General features: G+C 37.6%; 1 protein-coding gene across 5 annotated transcripts in view; it reads right to left on the bottom strand.

Annotated features, from left to right (window-relative positions):
* The window catches only part of LOC106176057 (A disintegrin and metalloproteinase with thrombospondin motifs 6-like), a 48,715-nt gene that overhangs the window by 6,127 nt on the left and 29,256 nt on the right, over positions 1 to 13,332 (bottom strand). For all 5 annotated transcript variants that reach the window (XM_087008981.1, XM_087008982.1, XM_087008984.1 and 2 more), the window contains exons 17-24: positions 11,178 to 11,298; positions 10,492 to 10,569; positions 8,862 to 9,019; positions 6,000 to 6,141; positions 5,435 to 5,564; positions 3,855 to 4,059; positions 2,609 to 2,750; positions 1,934 to 2,062 (exon numbers count right to left, since the gene is read on the bottom strand). In XM_087008981.1, coding sequence (XP_086865107.1) covers positions 1,934 to 2,062; positions 2,609 to 2,750; positions 3,855 to 4,059; positions 5,435 to 5,564; positions 6,000 to 6,141; positions 8,862 to 9,019; positions 10,492 to 10,569; positions 11,178 to 11,298 — 1,105 coding nt within the window. The remainder of the gene's footprint in view (positions 1 to 1,933; positions 2,063 to 2,608; positions 2,751 to 3,854; positions 4,060 to 5,434; positions 5,565 to 5,999; positions 6,142 to 8,861; positions 9,020 to 10,491; positions 10,570 to 11,177; positions 11,299 to 13,332) is intronic.

Below are 13,332 nucleotides of genomic sequence, written 5' to 3'. Positions count from 1 at the left end.
CAGGATTTCTACAGAGACATTCTACAGCAAACGATGCTTCTATTTGCTGGAGGTCATACCCGTTATTGATGACTTTTCATGATTTACTGTAATGAGTTCTTTGATTGTGTAACATATCACTGTCCGAAGGCTATCATTTTCTTTAATATCTTAGCTTTAAGTTAATACTGATATCAAACCGTTGATATGGTTTTCTGGGGGTTTTCTTTTCTTTTGAATGACATCTTATGTCAGATTAGATATTATTGACCAAAATATCTCGCAACAGAAGACTGGATATTTTAATCACTCAGTGACATACTTTTTTGATGAATCAAGCCAAAATAATTTTAATCAGCACTCAAAAATAACAATTATAAAAAATATTTCATATTAAGCAGTAACCCTGTTTATGCCCATTCCATTCGTAGTGTAAACTAGACAACATATAGACATATGGTGGTGGCGATTCTCTCTATATTCCACATGATTTGGCTAGTCACTAAAAGAAATTAAACAGGCGTTTTGTCCACACCGCCGCCCCCCCCCCCCCCCCCCCCCACACACACACACACATACAGTTGATATCCTCGTTGCAAACCGCAAAATGATAAATGGTATAAAGCAAACAATGAAGGCATATCTTATTCATATTTCTTGCTAACTGGGAACAATATTCGTTATATATTCTGATCTTTTTGTAACAATTTGAACTTGCTGCGTGAAGTCGAATGAGTTGAATAAACTTGCAATTTTTCTCACTAGACGACAAAAAAAGCTATTCTTATGTTAAAATAATAATATATACTGAGCACGTATGAACAAACAAAGCGGTTATATGAGTGGCCCTGAACCCAAAAACGACGCAGACGGCTCATTTCGCCAAACCGCTGTCACTTTTAATACCAAGTTCAATGTGTTGTGAATAATTTGAAAGGCAATTTGGGAGGGTTGGGAAGTGCAATTCACTTTGCACATAACACAAAATTGGAAGCAATTGTATCTAGTCGTGACTCTCCACGACTAAATTATATTCAGCATTAAGCCCGACTCCAACTAGCCAACCCATAGATATATAACATTAGAGATATTACGCAAGTAGATTAACTCTCTGCAAATGGAAAGATGACCTGATAGTATAAGGCGCCAGTGGATTGATTCACTACCACTCGACAGAAACTATAAAGGAAGAGGCAATAACGCCAGTTGATAATAACCAAAACAGTCGAATAATTGCAATATTGATATTAAACCGTTGTGGAATTTGGAAAATCGAGGACAGGAGATGCTCCATTAACTGCACCAGTTTTGTAGAGGAATTCCTTTTTCAACAAAAGAAACATACTGCCACCATATCATGAAATACTGAGTGCATGACATGTCGATGTGATTCACACAAACAAAACAAAATATCCTTTAAAAACATCAGGCAAAAACCGGTTTGTTTGTCTGATTCAGGATTTTTACAAGATTCAGGATTTTTACAAGAATTGTGTTGCATGTTGCGTCGTCAGAATTGCATAGTTGCCTTGTACTGACCAAATGTTCTCGTGGTTATGTTCTGTATAGTGTAGTATATATAGTGTCCACCTCCTGAGCGGGCGGACGTGGGGTGGGTTTGACCCCATTTGGGGACATACCGGTCATTCATAAACGGTACCTGATGGCTCTAAACGTATGCATGGTGCACGGCACTTAGGAATGGAAGACAGGGTAAAAGTGCTTGTTCTGGGAGAGAAAGACAATGTTTGTATGCTAGACTTCAGTGCCTCATACGGCAGCTTAGCAGTATCTGTAAAATGATTTGCATGTATGTAAATGTGAGAAGGACCCAGGTGTAATAAAATAATATGTAAAATGTCGCCAAAGAAAAACAAGAAGACCTGGGATTAAATACTGGTTTCATAATCATCATAAACTAAAGGATAATGAGCAAAATAATGACTAATCTTACCAAAGTCGGTGCCACCACAGAAACCACAGAACGCGCCGCAGTTTTTAGTTGCCCACGTCGTGTACTCGTGGCAGCTTGTTGCTCCGTAACTCTCACAGTCAGATATGACATCATTACATGAGCCGGAACCTATAAAATGTCAGGTGAAAAATTATCCACAAAACCAAGTAAATCTGAGATGAAGAAGATGAGAAATCACGCAAGGGATTTCAATTAACACCAGCTTCTAAGGCTTAATAACATTTTGACGAACACATTTGTATAACTTCTTTCTCGGGAATTATAGTATATAAGGCAACATTCATTGGTTTGTTATTTGTCTGAAACATCAATAATGTTGACACACGGCTCAACATGATCTCAATAAAAATTCTGTTCCAAAATGCTCTAAGATTCATCCAAATACATGAAAACTACTGGAAAAAAACACAAACGAAGATAAACAGGGTACTTGACAAATAAGGTTTCCTGCTGTTTACCCCAATGTTTAAACTGGATGGAAAATGAGGATTTAGTGAACATCAGTCGTTGAACGATATTGGTTAAATTGTTTAATTGTCAACAAAAAAAGGCCTGGAACGTACGCCCACGTTTCAGAACCCTGCAAACCGCCGCCATCTTCATCATCAAAATTCTGCGTTATAACCCATACAAAGACAGTTTCCTTTCACTCACATTTCCTCAAAAGGCACTGTTCCACAGTTAGCGGTTTAGAAGAAGCAATACAGCTACTCTCCGATGTCACCTCATTGGAGTGGTAGTTCTTATGGCAGGACACAGTCCGGGTTTTCTTCCCAATACCGCATGACGCGGAACACTGAAATACCAGCGTACAAAAAAATGTTGTAAATGTCTTTCAAATTCGGTCCTGGTTTCTTTTGCATAACTAAATGCAGATAAATATTGTTAAGGAGAGAAACTGTTTTGGAACAAGGAATAAACTAAGAGTGTCTGCCGCATGAATGATAATGCCACAAACCTAGGACTTTTGAAGTTATGCAAGTACACTGTACCATAGAACTTTGAATGAGAAATCATAAAGAGTGTTCTTCTCTTTACTGGATGGCACATTAACATGTCCGCAAACGAGATATTCTAAGTATTCCTTCCTAATCCTAAGTAGTTCTACGTAATCTAACCTTATTTACAAAAAAGGAACTTGGTGCGTGTGTGCGTCCAAATCAAGCAATGCGTAAAGTGAAAATTACGTGAATGATTAAACAAAAAGCCTATTTACATAAGTAAATTGCCTTTCAATGTAAATAAATATAATGTTATTCAGTGTGTGCCTGGACCAGCGAATCGTTATGTACGCGCAAAATGAACTTTACAAACCCGCTGGTGTATTTTAATAACAATGTGAGGTGTCTTAATAACTCTGCGGTGTTTTATCCTCACAAATGCCAGCCGTCTTAGCCTCATTTGTCATAACCACAACTTGTAAACTTATATGATAATTAAAAAGCTTGGTATAACTGTTTCCAACTCCGAAGTTTCAGGTTCGTTTCAAGAACCACAAACAAAGCTGCCAGATTGTCTAAGTTAAGATCCTGAAATGAACTTCGTCTCTATATCTTGTAAGTTTGCATTTTTCATCATCTGTATTTGGATTACTCAACCATCATCCTGTACTTTTTAGGGTTATTACCTCTTTTGAAACATGCAGATGATTTGGAATTTACACATTTACACGCTTTTTTTACAAGACTTGATGAATTATGAATTACTAATTCACAAACTATTTGTTTGGGTACCGCTTTTCTGAGAAAATTGGTTTGGTTTACGGTTTGGTTTAAGCACACACTAAAATCCCATATAGATCAAAATAACCGCACTTCTGCCTCTTTCTCGTCATAGTAATTCAGGACCAATACACTTTTCACAACGAGAGCACAGGTATGTCCTGAATGTCTAACCTCACCTGTGACCAGTCCGTTGTCTTCCACACGCCCGGGCATACGTCTGGGTTACATTCCGCCGCCACTGCCGGTTTCTGGAGGTTCTGGCAGTGTCTGTCGTTAATGACCTCCTCCACCTTGTTGTTCATTTGGACGCACATCACCTGCCTTCGCATTACGCCGCCCCCGCAGGTCTGAGAACACGCCCCGTATGCGCCAGCTGACCACCTATAAACACAGTAAATAGGCAAATCAATTGCTGGGTTTATTAAGGAAGACTAATTAAGGATGAGTAAGTATCGGGGTCAGTATATGGTGCGAATGCCGCCTGTACAGAGTAAAGGGAAATGGACTACCATTCCTTTTAGCGGGCTACTACTGCTTTCACATAATGCGAGATTGATAAAATAAATTTTGGAAAAATCCCCAATCAAAATTCTGCCAAAGACTGCCTGTGTACATTGTTAACGTGAAGAGAGATAATCTTTAAATAATTATCAACCGAAGACATCAAAATACCTTGGCTGTTTTCTAGTAGGCGAAATGAATCAGGTTGTTGTATTGCTGCAGTAATAGAAGTTAAACGATTGATTCCTCAGATATTTACATAAACTAGATAATGTTCATTTGTGTCCGTGCAGAAAAATTACCAATAATCACACGTCTTTTTAAAGCGTTTATCGTTATTGGGGCAAGGGAAATGTCGACGAAATGCTTAAAGCGCCATATTCTGCAAAAGTATATGATTTACCGTAGCAAAGGACAGGGGAATACTTTGCACTAATCCCTGAGACTAGGTCTATTTCCCAAAGGCCTTCAACTAAGCCAAAGATGGGAATGAGTTGGAAGGAAAATGATCAGAAACACAGAAAAACAATTTAAGTGACTTGAACTTTTTCCCCTAAAATTAGAACCAGCCGCCAACAGCCATTCGAAACATGTCACAAACACCTTAAAGTCATCCAAGCAGACGCTTCTTTACGACTTAAGTGATCCTGCAGGACGGAAAAGCTGTCCATGCGTTTACAAGATCAATGCACGCCTAATTGGGCTGTTCTGAGCCAGTGCTCTTAGTGGTTGTTTAATATTTTGTATCCGTTAGAGAACGCTGAGAGCCTTTATGGTGATCATAATTATATCTTCTGAGTGCGTCACGACTCACTGTCTATAACTGAACACGATGTTGGAATGATTCCAAATGTAAGTAAAAGTGAAGCTTTGATTTGGAATATATGACTGAGATCCTGCTGAAGTCAAATGATTTTTATGTGATCGAAGTAGGGCTATATATGTTGGAAATAAACACTGATAAAATAGAATGTAAACTGATGGTTGAATTGGTTACTCGTTTCTGAATATTACCATAAGGTGTGTGTGTGTGTGTACGTGTGTATGTGTGTGTGTGTGTGTGTGTGTGTAACTTGCTGACGAGTGGTGTATCTTGTACTGTGGTGGATGTCGAAAAAAAATTGTCCAATTCTAATGTGTAATTGGAATTCATCCGTGTGTGTGTATATGCCACATGTGCCGTGTCTGCCTACTTCTCGACATCGATTAAAATTTGCGGGCGAGCGTCTGTATGTTTGTGCATGTGCTTTTTTACCTTGCTGGGCAAGGTTGGGTATTACACGGCCTACTGTTCACGCTTGGTTTGGTCCGGAAGTCGCAGTAATGGTGGGCCACCTGGGTTCCGTCAGTCATGCGGACACAGTACGCCTCGGAGAGCTGCTGACCTTTAAATGGTAGAAAATCGTGCTGTTCATGTTTGGAACATTTCTTTGTTGATGAGTGTGATTATTATAATCTGGTATAAAAACTAGGCATTTTTTACCTTTTTCTCTCCTTATTTCTTACTTTATTTTTTGTATTATTTGCTGTGTGTCTACACTCTCCTTTCTTTCTTTATTTTTCATTTTGCTTCTTTGCTTGCTTACACACACACTTTACACACTCTCTCTCCTTCTCTCCACACATTCTCTTATTTTGTTCCTGTCGTTTTGTCTCTGCTTAACTTTACCAAGGACGTTTATTGAATATACGTCCTTGGCTTTAGTAATGGTAAACTTAACGTTACAATCAGTTTACAAAGTTTTGTTTTCGATAAAAATCACTGTGCATCGAATTTCAAAGACTGCGGAAAAGCAACAAAGACAAAATGGTTACACCACCTGTTCCACAAGACGTAGAGCACTGTGTGATTTTGGATTTCCACTGGAAGTCACTCGATACTTGTACATTGGAAGCCTCGTAGTATTTGTAGGCAATCTCTGGGTTAACACCTACGTAACCGTCCCCGTATTGTCTCCAGACCTGAAGTAAAAGGTTAGACATGTACATGGATTAAGTTAGGACAGCTGAGGTCAGGAATACTTGTTAAGGAAACATGTCGTTATGTGACCTAACTTGAGTTTTTTCTTTCATTTTCCTACCTTTGTATCATTCCATCACACCCGGTATATCGGGACTTCTGTCAATCAAAATATCGATAATAGGTTGGGCTGTCATTGTGCTAAGGTCCCATTTTTTAAGCGGTGAAGCACCTTGGAGCTTTTTTTACGACACATACTCCAATAAGGGTGTGCATAGCATCGGTTAGGTGGATATATACATAACTCTGTAACTGCTGCAGATAAAATAGCTTAACTTGGTGTAGCTGACAAAGGCGTTCAGAACATTTACAATCCAATGCCACTAATTTGATAACATCCTTGAAAACTTAGATCTTGAGCGGTCTTGTTTAAAAGGTTAATTGTAATTGGTGTAAGTTCTTCGTGATAAAATCTTAACGTAGTGCTTTTAAGAAAATCGATCGTAGACTCCTATAAATATAAGTTATGCACAGCTCCCATTTGCCGTTGGAATTTTTTGGTTTCAAGCTCAGGTAAAAGAGAATATCAAGGAACCAAAAGTAGCACTTTTACCCCTGATATCACTGATATGATGTCACCACCAAAATGACCATACATCAGGTATCTAATCAAAGATTAATAATGTACATTAACATTATGTAATAATGTTATAATTACAATTTCTATAATGTCGTTTATACCTGATTTTGGTTAACAGGACATATACTCTTAAATATCCATTAAAGTAAAACGTATAACAGATAAAGCACATATCGATACTAAACATGTATGTCTGGGACATAAGGCTATATGGTGTGATATATAAAAACAAAATGAAGCTTAGCATTTAACAAAGTTTATTGTTTACTGTGAAAAGTCACTTATTACTTTGGGTGCCATTTGCAGATTGCCACTAAGAAGTACCATCTTATTCATATAGAGAATACTACACAGATATAGTTAATGTGCAGAAGGCTAACCCGGAAGATTGGCAGTAAAAGATGCCCATTCACGAACTCTAGGTAGTTTTAGGTCAAATATTGAGTTAACGTTAGGCCCAAAGTGCCGTTCAAATTCGACCCCGCTTTCTTTCGCACTACTTAATGTGGATGTAATATTGATAAGAAAGGAAATTGTTTTGGAACAAAGAAAAAAAGAAAGAAATTAATAGTGCCAGTCGAATGAATGAAAAGGTCACCGACCTAGGACTTTTAAGTTAAATTAAAATCAATGCAGAGATATAACCGGCATCGCCTTTGTGGATAATCGACCAAATTCCTGACATTTCCACCGTGCAGTGACTGATCTCATGGCGGATTCAGTACAGCATACATTCAGATAATAACTTATTTACACTTGTCCATGGGCATTGTGTTGATGTAAATTGAAAGTGATAGACCTGTCTTATTTCTGTGTCACTCTCTATGTCCTCGGCACTGACACATTACTTGCTTGCCTTGATTCTACAAATATCTTTAAGGCACAATTTGCATGGATAGACTAATGTTAAACTTCGTCGTTTACACTGCGACTGATGGATATCGTATCACAGAAATATAATATATCTTTATTACCTAACGGTCATGGTCAATTAGAAGAATCCACAGAAAGACAGGTCGCTGAGAAATGAACCCATTGCTGTCTAAAATAAGGCTGCCTTTTTTAAAACAAATCATTAAATGCCATCGCCTGTCATACCTTGTTATATGCTTTGATGTAAATGATATTTTTAGCCCATGAGCAAGATTGGGAAAAAATCAACTGAATCACGGAACGGCCGTTACACTGGTTTCAGAAATAAAGAGGCTGTTAATTGAGTTGATAGCACCTTTTTTATTCCATAAGTTCTGGCCGAAAATACGTAAAGAAATGAACCTGTTATTCAGTTTTGGGAGTATAAAATATTGGGATTATTAAACCTCCCCAAATATCCCTAAGTAATTCATGTAATTGGCTTTGGGTCCATTAACGTCACATTCCTAGCCAATGTGCCATGATTTGAACACTTAGACTGGAACTTTTTCCTTCCAGTGCGGTGAGTTGGCCAGCCAATCGGAGCAGTAATTCACGCTACTCTCTTGCAACCTTGACTGTTACTACTATAAACAATGCAAAGGAAATCTTGGAGAGCGCCAGTGAGTACTACTCAGCAGACGGCACAGTCTATTCAAAAAGCTCAAGGTCAAATTAGCCTTACTGCCAGCAGTAGATGACTTCCTATTGTTTGGAAGGTATAAATTGTTCCCCAAGGACAAAGAATTCAGCTTTTACAGACGACTCACGAAAAAATGGCAAATTGAGCGTGGGTGACGGTTTTCAATATTTATTGTTTTAAGACTTTTTGAAACAAAATCTATAGACATATATTGAACTTGCAATTATGGAAATGGTTTGAAATTATATTTAGGAACACCTTAAAGAATATTCTGCATTGTGGCTTAAATAATTTTTCTCGGGGTTCTTTCATACTGTGCGTGAGTAAGTTTGGTGTGAATATATGTGCAAAACGTCAGTTACATAAATACCTGTACGTCATAAATAAGTAAAATAAGTATTCCGTATTCGTGCTTTTTCTAAGAGTTAGAGTGACAGATAAGATGTGAAGGGATGACTTTTGTCTTGAAATTCAGTTAACTGTGAGATTTATTTACTGTACTTGAACATTTTTCAAAATAATTTTACCTGAAGTTGCACTGGTGACGTCACAGGTCCAACAATAGAGATCTTCTCTGGGCCACGCTTCCGGTAGCTAACTGTCACGCCATCCCGACTATAGGTGCCGCTATTGTCGGGTCCGTTTCCGTCTGGGCTGAAGATTGCTTTCCCGTTTACAACTGCATCTGCAAATAGCAGTGACGTAGATATATGATTTCATGATGATGGCCAGTTTATTTAAGATAAATTAATGAAAACTACTCTCGCACTTTCCTATCTGTTCACACCCAACCTTAGAATAGCTCATTAATCTGTGCTACAGATCATATCTGACAAATCGGGTATCTAGCACTGTTGTCCACTCCAAACGTACCTCTCATACAAATGTGTGTGTGTGTGTGTGTGTGTGTGTGTGTTATGTCTAACATATGCTGTATTTCTTTTGATTCATGTCGGACATTCAATTTGTTCCCGTTTAGACCCCAGCATATACCTGCGCACCTGCCAATTTGCCTGGTAAGTTTCACACACTCAGGCTTTTTGGACAGTTTTAAAATGATCATTCGGTGACAAAATGAATTATTACCTGACATGAAAACGGTAGTCGAATAAGGCCAGAGTTATTTGTGAACATATTTCGTGATAGTATACATGCGTTACCTAATCTGAGTACAATTTTAGGTCTGTTCTTTCAAGTTGAGCACTTATTCAAACTTGGATCTTTTGGAAGATTGGTAGCTAAACATATTATTTAAGAATAAGAAAGAAGCACTTCCTACTACAACCCCATTCCCTTCAGACTTTTATTTCTAGTAATTAAATTTAATTAGCCAGACACCTTAATCATAACTCCGCTTTTTATAGAACGTAGACACATGCAAACAGATAAATGCAATTAACTTTATAAAAACAATGAAGTGTCAACTCAACACGCTAGTATATTGACTAAAGGATTCTAATAAAACAAACAGCTGCGGAATTCAAACAAAACATGTCGCAGATCGATGTAAAGCGCCCGCAATTATTAAGAAACTGTTTCAATGCCACGTTAATTTAATTGTGTCCTCCTGAACTAGTTAAAGTGCAATAATGTTGTTGCGTTGATTTGTTCTCAATTCAAACACTTTAACACCAAAGTAGAGCCAGCTGATGGATTAATGTTGCGAGTTAATTGGATCAGGAAAACGTATTGAGAGAAGTAAGTTCAAAATTATGTGTCTGGCGCTAGTGAAGACAAAGAGACGCTACGTGCACTTCCCTTATGTCCTTCTTTACTCTAGAGTAATCCATTTTATGGGTTCGCTCCCATCCTAGGCAAGATTTTTAATCAACGCAATTGGTTGGAGTTTTGTATTTGTAAAGAACTAATCGCTCTGTGTTAAACCTTAACATTTGCTTGACTGAGAAAAAGACCCTCGGGCTCGTTTACCTCTAAGTAACTAAATAATCATCAAAGCAATACCAAATAATGTACAATATGGGTCTGCATGCGATCTATTCTCCAGGGCCAAGAAACCAGGTGCAGGAGAGAATTTCAGAAGAAAAGAAACAATGCGTTCTTAATCGAAGATTTGTTTCAGTCAGCTATCAAACAAAGGCTACTTAATAAAACATACATTATGCGTATCTCCCTCATCAAATCGTAATTATCACTTACTCATGTGGCTGTAATAATTGCTATTGGTGACGTCAATGCCTGTTGCTCCAGTTGGAATGGTAACAAATGGAACATATTCTGAAACAGAAAATATTTTTATTTGAGAAAGAGAGAGAGAGGGAGGGCGGAGAGAAGTCGTTGGTATCGCTGTTCACGCCAAAGAACCAAACTACTTTTTAACCTATTGAATCTTGATAGACGCAATGTCTTTTAAAAGGATGATAATAAAAGTACCATAAAACAGATTTTCTGGGATTAACGACAGTTTCCCCATGCTTCCAATTGGTTATTGAATCAGTTCTGTCATTCAAAGTTAGTCGATTGACTTTTTTTAATGTGGTTTTTGTATTAATCTCTTAAGATATGCTTACCCTCCGTTAAAATCTCTGTTGTTTAAGATATTATAACAGAGGGCAAACATTTGTGAAGACCCAGGTGGTCCGATGGAAAGCACACATTTCAGAATAATTGCGATTGTGGTAAAACGGAATTTATTCCATTTCTTAGTGTTGTTTACAATGAATTTATTGTGGAATTTTGAACCTCATAAGAAGAGATGCTATCCCTTGAAATAACCTAAATACCGACAGGAATCACCTGTGGGCGGAGTACACCTACATTCTACATTCTACTCTTATCTTTTAGTACAAAAAAGCACCAAGACCCTGCTAACATTACGGTGATACCTTTCTCTCGTCCCTCCGTGTAGGTCCCTGACCTAACTTGACAGGTGTCCCCGGCGCCGTCACATACTCCACACCTGTCGTAAACTTTGCCGGAGTTTAACTGGCCGTCGCAGCCGAAGGGCTGTAAAAATAAACATGCTGTTTATGAAGGCAATTCAACATTACACACCATATTTATACCCCATAAGATGCTTGACTAAGCATACTTTTTGATATTTAACTTACCCACCGACACAGTTAAATGCTCAACTGTTTTTGCTGTATATACAAGTTGACAACAGGCAATTGTATAAGGTTTATATCTTTCCGGGTTTTAGTAAAGGGATGTTGGCTTTTTTTGCAAAATTTATAAGCGTTCAAATTCCTACTACAGCCCTCTTCTCTTCAGACTCGTGCCAAGTGAATTTGTTGTTGTATTTATCATGTCGTCCAAAGAAACCAATGTAGACCGTTAAATGGTAAGTCCTTTCACGCAGTATACATGAACAACACTTTGCGTTGCAAAAACTTTAATAATGAATCAAAGAAATACAAACAAACATATAATTCAAAATGCTTTAGTAATAACAAATAGTAAAATAGTTTCTTCCATGGCACGTTATCCACGACGCCCCCAGTTTCCAAGAACTAGTGATATTTTCCATTTTCATCGATGTTTGCTTCCCAGCAGTTACGTATCTAAAGAAGTCGCACCGGGTCGTATGGCATTCAAGGTTGCTTATTAAAGCACTCTTTGATATCTCAGTTCAACAAAGCTTTAACAATGCTTTCTGTGCCTCAGGATCATGATGAGCACCCAGGCCCATAGTCTACGTTGCGTGGTATTGATTTCAAGATGATAACGAAAAAAAAAACAAGACTTTTAAGTTAATCACATCTTGTTCAGCTGTCTCTTCAAAAGCATCGTGGAAATTGATATATTATCATCGCCTACCATTGCCTTTAAGGTGTTTTTTTTCTGAGCTAAGAGACAGTTAAATCCTATATAAAAATTTTGCCTGAGAAAATATATTTTTCTTAACACCCAACCACTACTTCATTTACATGTACCCGTAAATCATGATACCTACATATATTTCTATGAAGATTTTCTATGAAGATTTCTATGAAGATTTTCGATAATGAGAAATATAATAGTTAATAGTCTGCTTTGCTATCACCTTTGCTACCACACTTTCCACTTCTGGTATACTTTAAGCAATTGCATCACTTAAGAGCTTTGTAAGTGGCCCCTGGGGAGTAAATTCAGGTTATTTGAACAGAAAATGGCCAATAAAACCCACAGCAGTTGTCTCTTGTACAGTATTCGCATAGCAGAGATTACGTACTTTACCAAGTTCCGTTTACGGTTCTGTACATATGACTCGGAATTTCCTGATAAGCGAGAGCTTCATTGGGTTGAAAAAAGAGAGAAGAAACAGAAGCCGACTGGCAGTTGAAAGCATTTATTATCAAAAGCTAAATAAAATGGTTAAATATATTCATGTATTCAGCACAACAAGAATTACCTCAATAGATCCAAAAAATATTCAGAAGATGGTTTAGCATAAAGAAGTTAACGTATAACACTAACTGAAAAATGAAATACAATATAACAAGTATATAAATGGACTATACATCTACATGTAGGTGTGCAGGAAAATCTCCGCGTAGCGGGTTCTGTCTTCTTTATGCATGGGATTTAATTGAAAGTTTTCCCACTTATGTTATTCCTCTGATTCCTGCCTTTCATGTCAGGCGACAATACTTCTGTAATACGAATAATGAAAGAAAAGAAACCCCATCACGCATTGACGATTAACGAATAAATATCTTGTGAAGCTATCTCCATTTCAGGCATTATTAATTCAAACGTTCGTGTCGAAGTGGAAAGGATATAGATTTCCTTGAAAACGCCATCAGCAAATGTAGAAATCCACATTGCCTGTAATGTACATGTACCAGTAGTGGCAATAAAGAGATATCATAAAGAGAATCTGTTTTCAATAAACCAAAAGTATCTTTAAATGGAAATCAATTTGCCGTATCTCCTGAGCATTGCATTGACTTTTCGTCAAAATTTAGTCTATCGATTCGATCATATAAAACGGTCTCAGCCAGAAATCACTTTATTAGGAACACAATAAATAGAGAACTGACAGCATAACGATGACGC

The sequence above is a fragment of the Lingula anatina genome, chromosome 3 (assembly GCF_051362555.1).
Source record: "Lingula anatina isolate TDL-2025a chromosome 3, LinAna3.0, whole genome shotgun sequence".
Classification (NCBI taxonomy): Eukaryota; Metazoa; Brachiopoda; class Lingulata; order Lingulida; family Lingulidae; genus Lingula; species Lingula anatina.
Note: the sequence above shows the minus strand (reverse complement) of the source record. Positions and strands in the feature narration are given on the sequence as shown.